Source organism: Lolium rigidum, chromosome 1 (assembly GCF_022539505.1).
Source record: "Lolium rigidum isolate FL_2022 chromosome 1, APGP_CSIRO_Lrig_0.1, whole genome shotgun sequence".
Taxonomy (NCBI): domain Eukaryota; kingdom Viridiplantae; phylum Streptophyta; class Magnoliopsida; order Poales; family Poaceae; genus Lolium; species Lolium rigidum.
This window is the reverse complement of record NC_061508.1, coordinates 176,357,119-176,368,077: the sequence shown is the minus strand read 5'-3', so window position 1 is coordinate 176,368,077 and position 10,959 is coordinate 176,357,119. Positions and strand designations below refer to the sequence as shown.

Genomic DNA, 10,959 nt, shown 5'->3' with positions numbered 1-10,959 from the left:
TGGTGTGGAGGAAGTTTTCAAGGGTCAATAGAGGAGGATGATACAATATGATCAAGAAGAGTGAAAGGTCTAAGCTTGGGGATGCCCCCGTGGTTCATTCCTGCATATTTTAAGAAGACTCAAGCATCTAAGCTTGGGGATGCCCAAGGCATCCCTTCTTCATCGACAACTTATCAGGTCACCTCTAGTGAAACTATATTTTTATTCTGTAACATCTTATGTGCTTTACTTGGAGCGTCTGTTTGTTTTTGTTTTTGTTTTTGTTTGAATAAAATCGGATCCTAGCATTCCTTGTTTGGGAGAGAGACACGCTCCGCTTGTTCATATGAACACTGGTGTTCTTAGCTTTACTTTTAATGTTCATGGCGAAGGTTGAAACTGCTTCGTTCATTGTTATATGGTTGGAAACAGAAAATGCTTCATGTGGTAATTGGTATAATGTCTTGAATAATTTGATACTTGGCAAATATTGTGCTCATATAGATCATGTTTAAGCTCTTGCATCATGTACTTTGTACCCATTAATGAAGAACTACATAGAGCTTGTTAAAATTTGGTTTGCATGATTGGTCTCTCTAGAGTCTAGATATTTTCTGGTGAGGTGTTTGAACAACAAGGAGACAGCGTAGAGTCTTATAATGCTTGCAATATGTTCTTATGTAAGTTTTGTCTGTACCGTTTTATACTTGAGTTTGCTTCAAACAACCTTGCTAGCCTAAGCCTTGTATTGAGAGGAATTCTTCTCGTGCATCCAAATCCTTGAGCCAAAAACTATGCCATATGTGTCCACCATACCTACCTACTACATGGTATTTCTCTGCCATTCCAAAGTAAATTACTTGAGTGCTACCTTTAAAATTCTATTCTTTGTCTTTGCAATATATAGCTCATGGGAAAATAGCCTTAAAAACTATTGTGGTAAAGAATATGTAGCTTATGTGTCTTATTTCTTATAAGTTGCTTGTTGAGCGGTAACCATGTTTTTGGGGACGCCACCAACTATTACACCTTTGTTGAATATCATGTGAGTTGCTATGCATGTTCGTCTTGTCTGAAGTAAGGGTGATTTATCATGAGCAAATGGTTTGAGTATGCATATTGTTAGAGAAGAACATTGGGCCGCTAATTAAAGCCATGATCCATGGTGGAAGTTTCGGTTTGGACAATCAATCCTCAGTATATTATCTATTGTTGAATGCTTATGCATTAAAGAGGAGTCCATTATCTGTTGTCTATGTTGTCCCGGTATGGATGTCCTAAGTTGAGATCTATCAAAAACGAGAAATCAAATGCGATCTATCTCCTTGGACCTTTGTACAGGCGACATAGAGGTACCCCTTTGTGACACTTGGTTGAAACATATGTTATGCAATGATAATCCATGTAAATCCAAGCTAATTAGGACAATATGCGGGCACTATTGGTAATCTATGCATGAGGCTTGCAACTTATAAGATGTCTTATACATAACACATATGATTTATTACTACCGTTGATAAAATTGTTTCTATGTTTTCAAAATGAAAAGCTCTAGCACAAAAATAGTAATCCATGCTTCCCTTTGCGAAGGGCCTTTCTTCTACTTTATTGTTGAGTCAGTTTACCTACTTCTTTCTATCTTAGAAGCAAACACTTGTGTGAACTGTGTGCATTGATTCTTACATGTTTACCTATTGCACTTGTTATATTACTTTGTGTTGACAATTATCCATGAGATAAACATGTTGAAGTTGAAAGCAACTCGCTGAAACTTATATCTTCCTTTGTGTTGCTTCAAAGCTTTCTACTAAGAATTTATTGCTTTATGAGTTAACTCTTATGCAAGTCTTATTGATGCTTGTCTTGAAAGTATTATTCATGAAAAGTCTTTGCTATATGATTCAGTTGTTTATTCATTGTCTTTACCATTGCTTCGAATCGCTGCATTCATCTCATATGCTTTACAATAGTATTGATCAAGATTATGATAGCATGTCACTTCAGAAATTATCCTTGTTATCGTTTACCTACTCGAGGGCGAGTAGGAACTAAGCTTGGGGATGTTTGATACGTCTCAAACGTATCTATAATTTCTTATGTTCCATGCTACTTTTACGATGATACTCACATGTTTTATACACACTTTATGTCATTATTATGCATTTTCCGGCACTAACCTATTGACGAGATGCCAAAGAGCCGATTCGTTGTTTTCTGCTGTTTTTGGTTTCGAAATCCTACAAAGGAAATATTCTCGGAATTGGACGAAATCAACGCCCAGGGTCTTATTTTTCCACGAAGCTTCCAGAAGACCGAAAGGGTTACGAAGTGGGGCGACGAGGCGCCGCCACCATAGGGCCGCGCGGCCTGGGTGGGGCCCGCGCCGCCCTATGGTGTGGGGCCCTCGTGCCTCCACCGACGCTGCCCTTCCGCCTACTTATAGCCTTCATCGCGAAAACCCCTGTACCGAGAGCCACGATACGGAAAACCTTCCAGAGACGCCGCCGCCGCCAATCCCATCTCGGGTGATTCAGGAGATCGCCTCCGGCACCCTGCCGGAGAGGGGAATCATCTCCCGGAGGACTCTTCATCACCATGACGCCTCCGGATTGATGTGTGAGTAGTTCACCCTTGGACTATGGGTCCATAGAAGTAGCTAGATGGTTGTCTTCTCCTCATTGTGCTATCACGTTAGATCTTGTGAGCTGCCTATCATGATCAAGATCGTCTATTTGTAATGCTACATGTTGTGTTTGTTGGGATCCGATGAATATGGAATACTATGTCAAGTTGATTATCAATCTATCATATATGTTGTTTATGTTCTTGCATGCTCTCCGTTGCTAGTAGAGGCTCTGGCCAAGTGTTGATACTTGTGACTCCAAGAGGGAGTATTTATGCTCGATAGTGGGTTCATGCCTCCATTGAATCTGGGACAGTGACAGAAAGTTCTAAGGTTGTGGATGTGCTGTTGCCACTAGGGATAAAACATCAATGCTTTGTCTAAGAATATTTGTGTTGATTACATTACGCACCATACTTAATGCAATTGTCCGTTGTTTGCAACTTAATACTGGAAGAGGTTCGGACGATAACCTCGAAGGTGGACTTTTTAGGCATAGATGCATGCTCGGATAGCGGTCTATGTACTTTGTCGTAATGCCCCGATTAAATCTCATAGTAGTCATCGTGATATGTATGTGCATTGTTATGCCCTCTCTATTTGTCAATTGCCCAACTGTAATTTGTTCACCCAACATGCCATTTATCTTATGGGAGAGACACCACTAGTGAACTGTGGACCCCGGTCCATTCTTTACATCTGAAATACAATCTACTGCAAACTCTGTTCTTTACTGTTCTTCGCAAGCAAACATCATCTTCCACACTATACATTTAATCCTTTGTTTACAGCAAGCCGGTGGGATTGACAACATCACTGTTATGTTGGGGCAAAGTACTTTGATTGTGTTGTGTAGGTTCCACGTGGGTGCCGGAATCCCTGGTGTTGTGCCGCACTACACTCCGCCACCAATAACCTTCACGTGTTCCTTGACTCCTACTGGTTCGATAACCTTGGTTTCTTACTGAGGGAAAACTTGCTGCTATACGCATCACACCTTCTCTTGGGGTTCCCAACGGACGTGTGTCTTACACGCCATCAGTCGCCGGCGACGACCGCCCGCGCACGATGCATCTGCGGGAGGCTGCGTGCGGCTACTACCGGTGGATCGTCGACGTGATCTACGACGCGCGCGACAAGTTTTACCTCAACATCGGCTGGGAGAAGTTCGCGCGCCACCACAGCCTCGAAGCCGGCTTCATCCTCCTGTTCTCCTACTTCGGCGACAGGGACATGAGCGTCAAGGTTTTCGACGAGACGCGCTGCCGCCGGGACTACCACGGCGACAACACCGACGAGGAGGACGACTGATGATGAAGAGTGTTGTTTCTTCGTAGCGAATACGTGCACGGAAGTTTCTAGATGTTCGCCTCATCGGTAGAACCAACAAGGGCATCATCCTCCCGCTGGATTTTCCAGTTTGGGTGACTGGGTGTGCTCTCGAGTGTTCTTTCTTAGCAGCGAACACAGGAAACCTTCGATGCACGGCCTAGTTAGGTTTAGTTTTTTTGCAAAATTTTATATTTATGTCCACCATGGTTCAAACTATGTATTAGTTTGTGAAAACCATGTTCCAAACTGTGTCTTCCTGTAAACCATGTTCCCAATTATGTATTAGTTCGTGAAAATTAAAATAAAAATACAAAAAAAAGTATTTTTAATATTTGAGGGCGGCACGAACAAAATACGTCCCCAAACGCTCAATCCGACGTGGATTGGGAAATGCTTTGGAAGGCGACTGGAGATGCTCTTAGAGCATCCCCACTCGTTGGCGCTCCCCACGCCCAAATCCGGCGAAATTTTCGTCCGGATTGGATGAAGATTTGGCGTGGGGAGCGCCGAAGTTCCAGCCGTCCCCCCGGCAGGAAACCCCCAACCTCGACCATTTGACATATTTCAAACAAATTCAACATAAAATTTAACAAGTTCGGCAAACAAGAGTACGAAAATTGCTGAAACAAATTCGGCGATAATCGGTACAATGTTTAACAAGTGCTCGAAACAAATGAAGCACACAATTTCACAATTTTTCAAACAAATTAAGACAGACTAGTTGGCGTCGGCGTTGGCGTTGCCTCGGAGCCTCCATATGTGCTCCACCGGATCATCTTGCAGCGAGTCGATGCATTGTAGAGTCTCGAATCTCCCGGCGCATAGCAAAGAAGGCGGCCCATGATGGAGGCACTCGGTGATTAGGGCCGTGCAAGAGGACCCTCTCTCTCATATGGTGCTTCTTGCTCGACCGGAGGAACCGGATGCTTTCGCTCATCTTCAATAATCATATTGTGTAGGCACACACAGCAGTTCATCACCTCCCACATCCGATCTTTGGACCAAGTCATAGCGGGAACCGGACGACAGCAAATCTCTGCTGGAGGACACCAAATGCTCGCTCGACGTCTTTTCGGCAAGCTTCTTGTTTCTTGACAAACTCGCAAAGTTTGGGGGTGGCAGGGTTGGAGATAGTCTTCACAAATGTTGCCCACTTTGGATAGATACCGTCTGCAAGGTAGTATCCTTTGTTGTAGTGCCGACCATTGATCACATAGTCCACCGGAGGAGCATGACCCTCAACAAGCTTGGAAAAGACCGGGGAGCAGTTTAGGACGTTGATGTCATTGTTGGATCCAGGCATACCAAAGAAAGAATGCCAAATCCAAAGATCATGGGTAGCCACTGCTTCAAGTATCACGAGTGCAGCCTTTTTGTGACCCTTGTACATTCCCTGCCACGCAAACGGACAGTTCTTCCATTGCCAATGCATGCGATCAATGCTTCCAAGCATCCTCGGAAAACCCCTAGCTTCATTTGTTGCAAGGATCCTCCGAGTGTCTTCTACAGTGGGTGATCTCAAGTAATAGTCCCCGAACACCGCTATGACGGCCCCGCGAACCGGTAGAAACAATCAAGGGCGGTGGACTCCGCCATCCGAAGATAGTCATCTGCAGTATCACCGGGAGCTCCATACGCCGGCATCCTCATAGCCACCGTGCACTTCGCAGGTGACGAAAATCCAACCAAACCAGTGCAATCCGCCTTGCATCCGAAGTAGGGATCAAAGTGGCGGATGGCATACACAATTTGCGAAATAGCTTTCTGCTCATCCCGAAACGACGCCGGAAAACACTCTCACCGTGCAATGGATTGTCGGCGAAGTAGTCGGCGTACAACATGCGGTAGCCCTCCATTCGCTGTCTCGGCTTGCACTTCCGGCGACCTCGTGCCGACCCACCACGTCGACGAGTTGCCGGTCCGGCGTACATGCTTGCCAAGCAACCAAGGATCATCATGTGCTCGTCGTCTTGGGCGGCCGCTGCCATCTCTTCTTGCATAAGCTCGACGAACATCCGCTCCTCCTCTTCGTCCGAGTCCATGGCCGGCGAGGCAAATGGACGAACACCCGACGGGCGTGGTCGAGGCAACCCGAGCCGCGAGCGACGACGAGCAAGCGAGCCGGCGGAAGAGCAGCCAGATAGGCCGTCGTCGAAAGACGGCGGAATATAGGCAGTGGGGAAGGAGGGGCGGCGGAATCGGGCAACAAGCCGGCGGGGTGGTGCCGGCGGCGAGAGAGATACGAGGGGTGGGGGAGATTTTGAGCGACGTGGCGGTGGGGTTCGTGCGTCGAGTCACCGACGGATCGGGCCCTTCCCCGCTTTTCACTCGTCCGGAGTCCCCGAGCGCTCCCGGGGGCCGGGGGTGGCGTGGGCTCGCCGGATGGATGAAGGGCCAAATCCGGACGAAAACGAGGAACCGGGGGCGCGACTGGGCCGAATTTCGCCGTCCGGATGGAAAAAACGCTCGTCGGGGGCCTCGACGGGGGCACGAGTGGAGATGCTCTTAGACCCACGTATCTGAAACGAAGGAGCTCACGGGGCATTCCTACTCTTATAAACCTCAAACTCTCTAAACCCTAATCCCATCCGCCGCCGCCACCGCCACCGCCACCGCCGCCACCGCCGCTATGGGCTCCGCTTCTGCCTCCTCGCTCCCGATTTCCGCAGGCGCCGGCGAGAACCTGGTCCTCATCCTCGACTTCGGATCGCAGTACACCCACCTCATTACCCGTCGCGTCCGACAGCTCGGAGTCCTCTCCCTGTGCGTCTCCGGCACCACCCCGCTCTCCTCCCTTGCTGGGCTACGTCCCCGCGCTGTCATACTCTCCGGCGGACCCCACTCTGTCCACGCGCCGGGCGCGCCCTCCTTCCCCGAGGGATTCCTCGATTTCACCGCCGACGCAGGTGCACACGTTCTGGGCGTCTGCTACGGGATGCAGCTCCTCGTGCAGTCCCTCGGCGGCGCCGTCGAGGCCGGCGAGCGGCAGGAGTATGGCGATATGGAGGTTGAGGTAACAACGCGGTCCTCAGCTCTTTATGGTGAGGGGGAGGCAGGGAAGCGACAGTCGGTGTGGATGAGTCATGGCGACGAGGTCGTCAAACTGCCTGAGGGGTTCAAGGTCGTGTCCCGCAGCGTGCAGGGCGCGATTGCGGCCATCGAGCATCAGGAGAAGCGGTATTATGGACTACAGTACCACCCGGAGGTAGCTGACTCTTGCTATTTTCTTCTGTCATTTTGGATAGATGCTGATCTATTTGAAGTTTTAAACTAAGATATAAATTCTGTCTATTACGTTTCTTACCTTTGTTGGAATTGCAGGTGACTTTTTCCCTTAAAGTGAAATATGGATTGGTTATTTTCTATATTAAGCTATACATTAATAGAGTTTTTGGACTAGGAAATAGTTGCTTCGTTATATGAGATTCGAGATAAAGTTAGAGGATTGCATTTTTTCTTAGAATAATAAGAGATATAAGGAAAATCTTGACATACAATGTCTATCTGGTCATTTCTATGGTTCTAGCTGGAATCTTTTGTACTGGAGTACTGGAATTTGTGAACATGGTTTCAGTCCATAGAACAGGTTGGATACAATGCAGCAAATCGATGAACGTGTTAGATGTAAAAAGTGGACATCTTTCTTGGTTCGTCTCGTCGCAGTTTAAAGTATCAATTAAGTTGTGAGAATCACTCTTGGCCATGCAAAAGGGCTTGTGCACCACATGAGAGATGAACCTTTTATTCTATTTTGTGCTAACTGTGGGGAACTTTGTGTTGTGCAGTATTTCCTCTAGCACTCTCCTAGGGAAAATAGAAGTTTGATCGTCCACTAACTTGTCTGTTTTTTGGTATAGATTGATAGATTGATTCAATGGTTGAGTAACTTGTCTGCTTTTTGGCTGAGAATGATTCAATGGTTGAGTAGGGCGCCTATATTTTTAATCTTAAGTTAATGTTTGGGGGATTTGTGTAGTATTGATTTTATATTTACGAGATTGTTTTTGTTATCAAAATTATCATATCTGTCATGTGGTTGCTTTGTAGTGTGTATGGAAGTACACATACTTCTTCATAAAACTATATACATTAGTATCGTTGGCATAAACTTTCCAATCTTCTGCTTGTGCAAGGTGACACATTCGCCCCAAGGAATTGAAACACTGCGCCGCTTTCTTTTTGATGTTTGCGGGATTAAAGCTGACTGGAAGATGCAAGATGTGCTGGATGAGGAAATTAAGACCATCCAAAGTATGGTTCGTTCTGATGAACATGTGATTTGTGCGTTATCTGGAGGAGTTGATTCAACAGTTGCGGCCACTCTTGTTCACAATGCGATAGGGGATAGGCTTCACTGTGTTTTTGTGGACAACGGTCTATTAAGGTAATAACTGTTTCTTCAGCATGGTCTTGTTCGGAATCAATGTGCAGTGAACTGACATTAGACCTTATATGCAGATACAAGGAGAAGGAACGAGTTATGTTAACCTTTGATAGTGACTTGCACCTTCCCGTAACATGTATTGATGCCTCAGAGCAATTTCTTAGCCAGTTAAAAGGAGTCAAAGACCCAGAGGAGAAAAGGAAGATTATTGGCAGGGAATTCATAGCTGTCTTTGACAAATTTGCTCAGATGCTAGAAGAGAAGATAGGAAAAAGACCTGAATATTTAGTTCAAGGAACATTATACCCTGATGTGATTGAATCATGCCCACCTCCTGGCAGTGGGAGGACACATTCCCACACCATCAAAAGCCATCACAATGTAGGTGGTCTTCCTGTAGACATGAAGTTGAAGCTCATTGAACCACTGAAGCTCCTATTCAAGGACGAGGTCTTAATATACACACACCACACATATATATATATCTATGCTTCATGTTTTTATTGACACTTCTCTTTTCATAATCTGACATGCTCTAGGGAAAGATACACTCGTAACTTAGAAATTGCTGCCCTTTGGTTCGTATATTACTTATTTATTTGTTGAGTTTATGTCCTCCAAAAGGTACGGAAGTTGGGAAGTATCTTAAATGTCCCAGAGTCATTCTTAAAGCGACACCCATTTCCTGGGCCTGGTCTTGCTGTACGTATCCTAGGTGATGTTACAGAAGGCAATGCTTTGGAGGTTCTTCGTCAGGTTTGAGCTTTTTGAACCTTTTGATATTTGCTGAATCATCTTTGATATACGTTGTTAATTGTGAACTGCTCTGTTCATGCCTTTCAGGTAGATGAGATATTTGTTCAAGCCATTAAAGATGCAGGCCTCTATGATACAATTTGGCAAGCTTTTGCTGTGTTTTTGCCTGTCCAAACAGTTGGGGTCCAGGGTGACCAGAGAACTCACTCGCATGCTGTTGCTTTACGGGCAATTACCAGTGAGGATGGCATGACTGCAGATTGGTATGCTGCATTGAACTTCACCTCTTTCATCCTCTCTTTGCAGCTTTATATTGCAAACATACTCTAATGTTACTCTAGGCCCTGTGCACAAAGTACGTGTGCCATGTTTAGCTGCAGTTGTAATTACTGTTCTGTTTCCCAATGAGCCCAGCGCCCAGGAACAATGTTTGTGCTTCACCCTTTGGTTGCTATGTTCTTGCCTGAGTACTTTGTGAATACTAGTAGTTTCAACGAGACAGTTTAGCATTCACCTACAATCCATTGCTTGTTAGCTTTTGTGGCCCAGCCTAAAATCAATATCCTATGTTGTAATATCCGGTTAACAGTCTGCCGAGTTGCTTTATTGTGATGGTACAACTGGAAAGCGAAATTGATAATCTCTCAAGTCATAACTCTTGCCCATATGATCTTGGTCATTATATCAATTGTTGAATAACATGCATTTTAGATGTGTATTGATGTATTAGTCACATCTCTGTTGCCCTTCGTACTCACCTAGTATGATATAGGATTTTCTTAGGACCTTGCATATTACTCCCTCCATCCATAAAAATCTGTCTTAGATTTTTCTAAATTTGGATGTATCTATACACTAAATGTGTTGACCACAAATGTTTCTATTATGTGGTAAATTCTACTCCCCTCTTTCCCAAAATAATCGATGTAGACACATGATTCTGTTATGTAGTGAAATCTACTTCAAGTTTGACCAAATTTATAGACAAATATATCAACATCTAAAACACAAATTTAGTTTTATTACATTAAACATACAATGTTTTGTTTAGTACTTCATAGATCTCATGTTGTGGATATTGACATGCTTTACTATATTTTGGTCAAGCTTTGAGAAGTTTAACTTAGGACAAACCTAAAACATTGATTATTTTGTAAAGGACTTAATATAGGATTTTTTTAGGCCCTTACGTATTGTGTTAGAACCGTACAGAAATATGATCTCTCATTTAACAAGTGTGGACTAGCAGTGTTTATGCAGTGAAATCTAGGTAGTATATCTCTTGTAGTTTATTGATCTTATCTTGCGTATTTTCACAGCTGTTACCTTTTTCATTTAAATTCTGTCAGGTATTATTTTGAACGCCAGTTCCTGGTAGATGTGGTGAAGAAGATCTGCAATAATGTGCGCGGCGTTAACCGTGTTTGTCAGGACATAACATCAAAACCACCTGCCACGGTGGAGTGGGAATAGGACGTAATAACGGACTGGGAATTTGAAGTTATGCGCTGGTGCTGCAACAGTGGCGTGTGAATTGCAGCATATGTTACTTACTAGATTACTGTCTAGGGCTCTAGAATATTTCTTCGTCTAGAAAGATGATTTGAAACAGCACTTGCAACTATTCATAAAATATGTCTCTTCCTAATCATTCAGCCTTTTGATCGGCCTTATCTTATGAGTTGTGCCCCTTATGTAAGGGCGTCTCCAATGTGGATTTAAGCTTGACCATGGTGGCCTTACGGTCGACCATAGTGGATATTAGGGCTGACTGTTTTCTGCAGACATTGTTTGAAAGCTAGCCTGACACCTCTCTATCTACAAGAGTATGCCTCGGGAACAGAGCCCAAAATAAGCTCTTTGTGACCCTTCCCGCTTCGCTTTC

At 44.8% G+C, this 10,959-nt stretch overlaps 1 protein-coding gene across 1 annotated transcript; it reads left to right on the top strand.

The window, feature by feature from the left end:
- The first annotated feature begins 6,541 nt into the window (after positions 1-6,541).
- LOC124685319 (GMP synthase [glutamine-hydrolyzing]) lies at positions 6,542-10,725 on the top strand. Its single transcript, XM_047219667.1, has 6 exons — positions 6,542-7,139; positions 8,068-8,318; positions 8,393-8,768; positions 8,943-9,074; positions 9,162-9,337; positions 10,424-10,725. Exons 1-6 carry the CDS (start codon positions 6,564-6,566, stop codon positions 10,545-10,547), a joined length of 1,635 nt encoding a protein of 544 aa, XP_047075623.1. The 5' UTR covers positions 6,542-6,563; the 3' UTR covers positions 10,548-10,725.
- The last annotated feature ends 234 nt before the right edge of the window (positions 10,726-10,959 follow it).

Excerpts from the sequence above, each read along its gene's own strand:
- LOC124685319 (XM_047219667.1), top strand. The coding sequence starts at position 6,564 with ATGGGCTCCGCTTCTGCCTCCTCGCTCCCGATTTCCGCAGGCGCCGGC. Across the intron at positions 8,319-8,392 it reads GTGGACAACGGTCTATTAAG|ATACAAGGAGAAGGAACGAG; the intron begins GTAATAACTGTT and ends CCTTATATGCAG. Across the intron at positions 8,769-8,942 it reads AGCTCCTATTCAAGGACGAG|GTACGGAAGTTGGGAAGTAT; the intron begins GTCTTAATATAC and ends GTCCTCCAAAAG.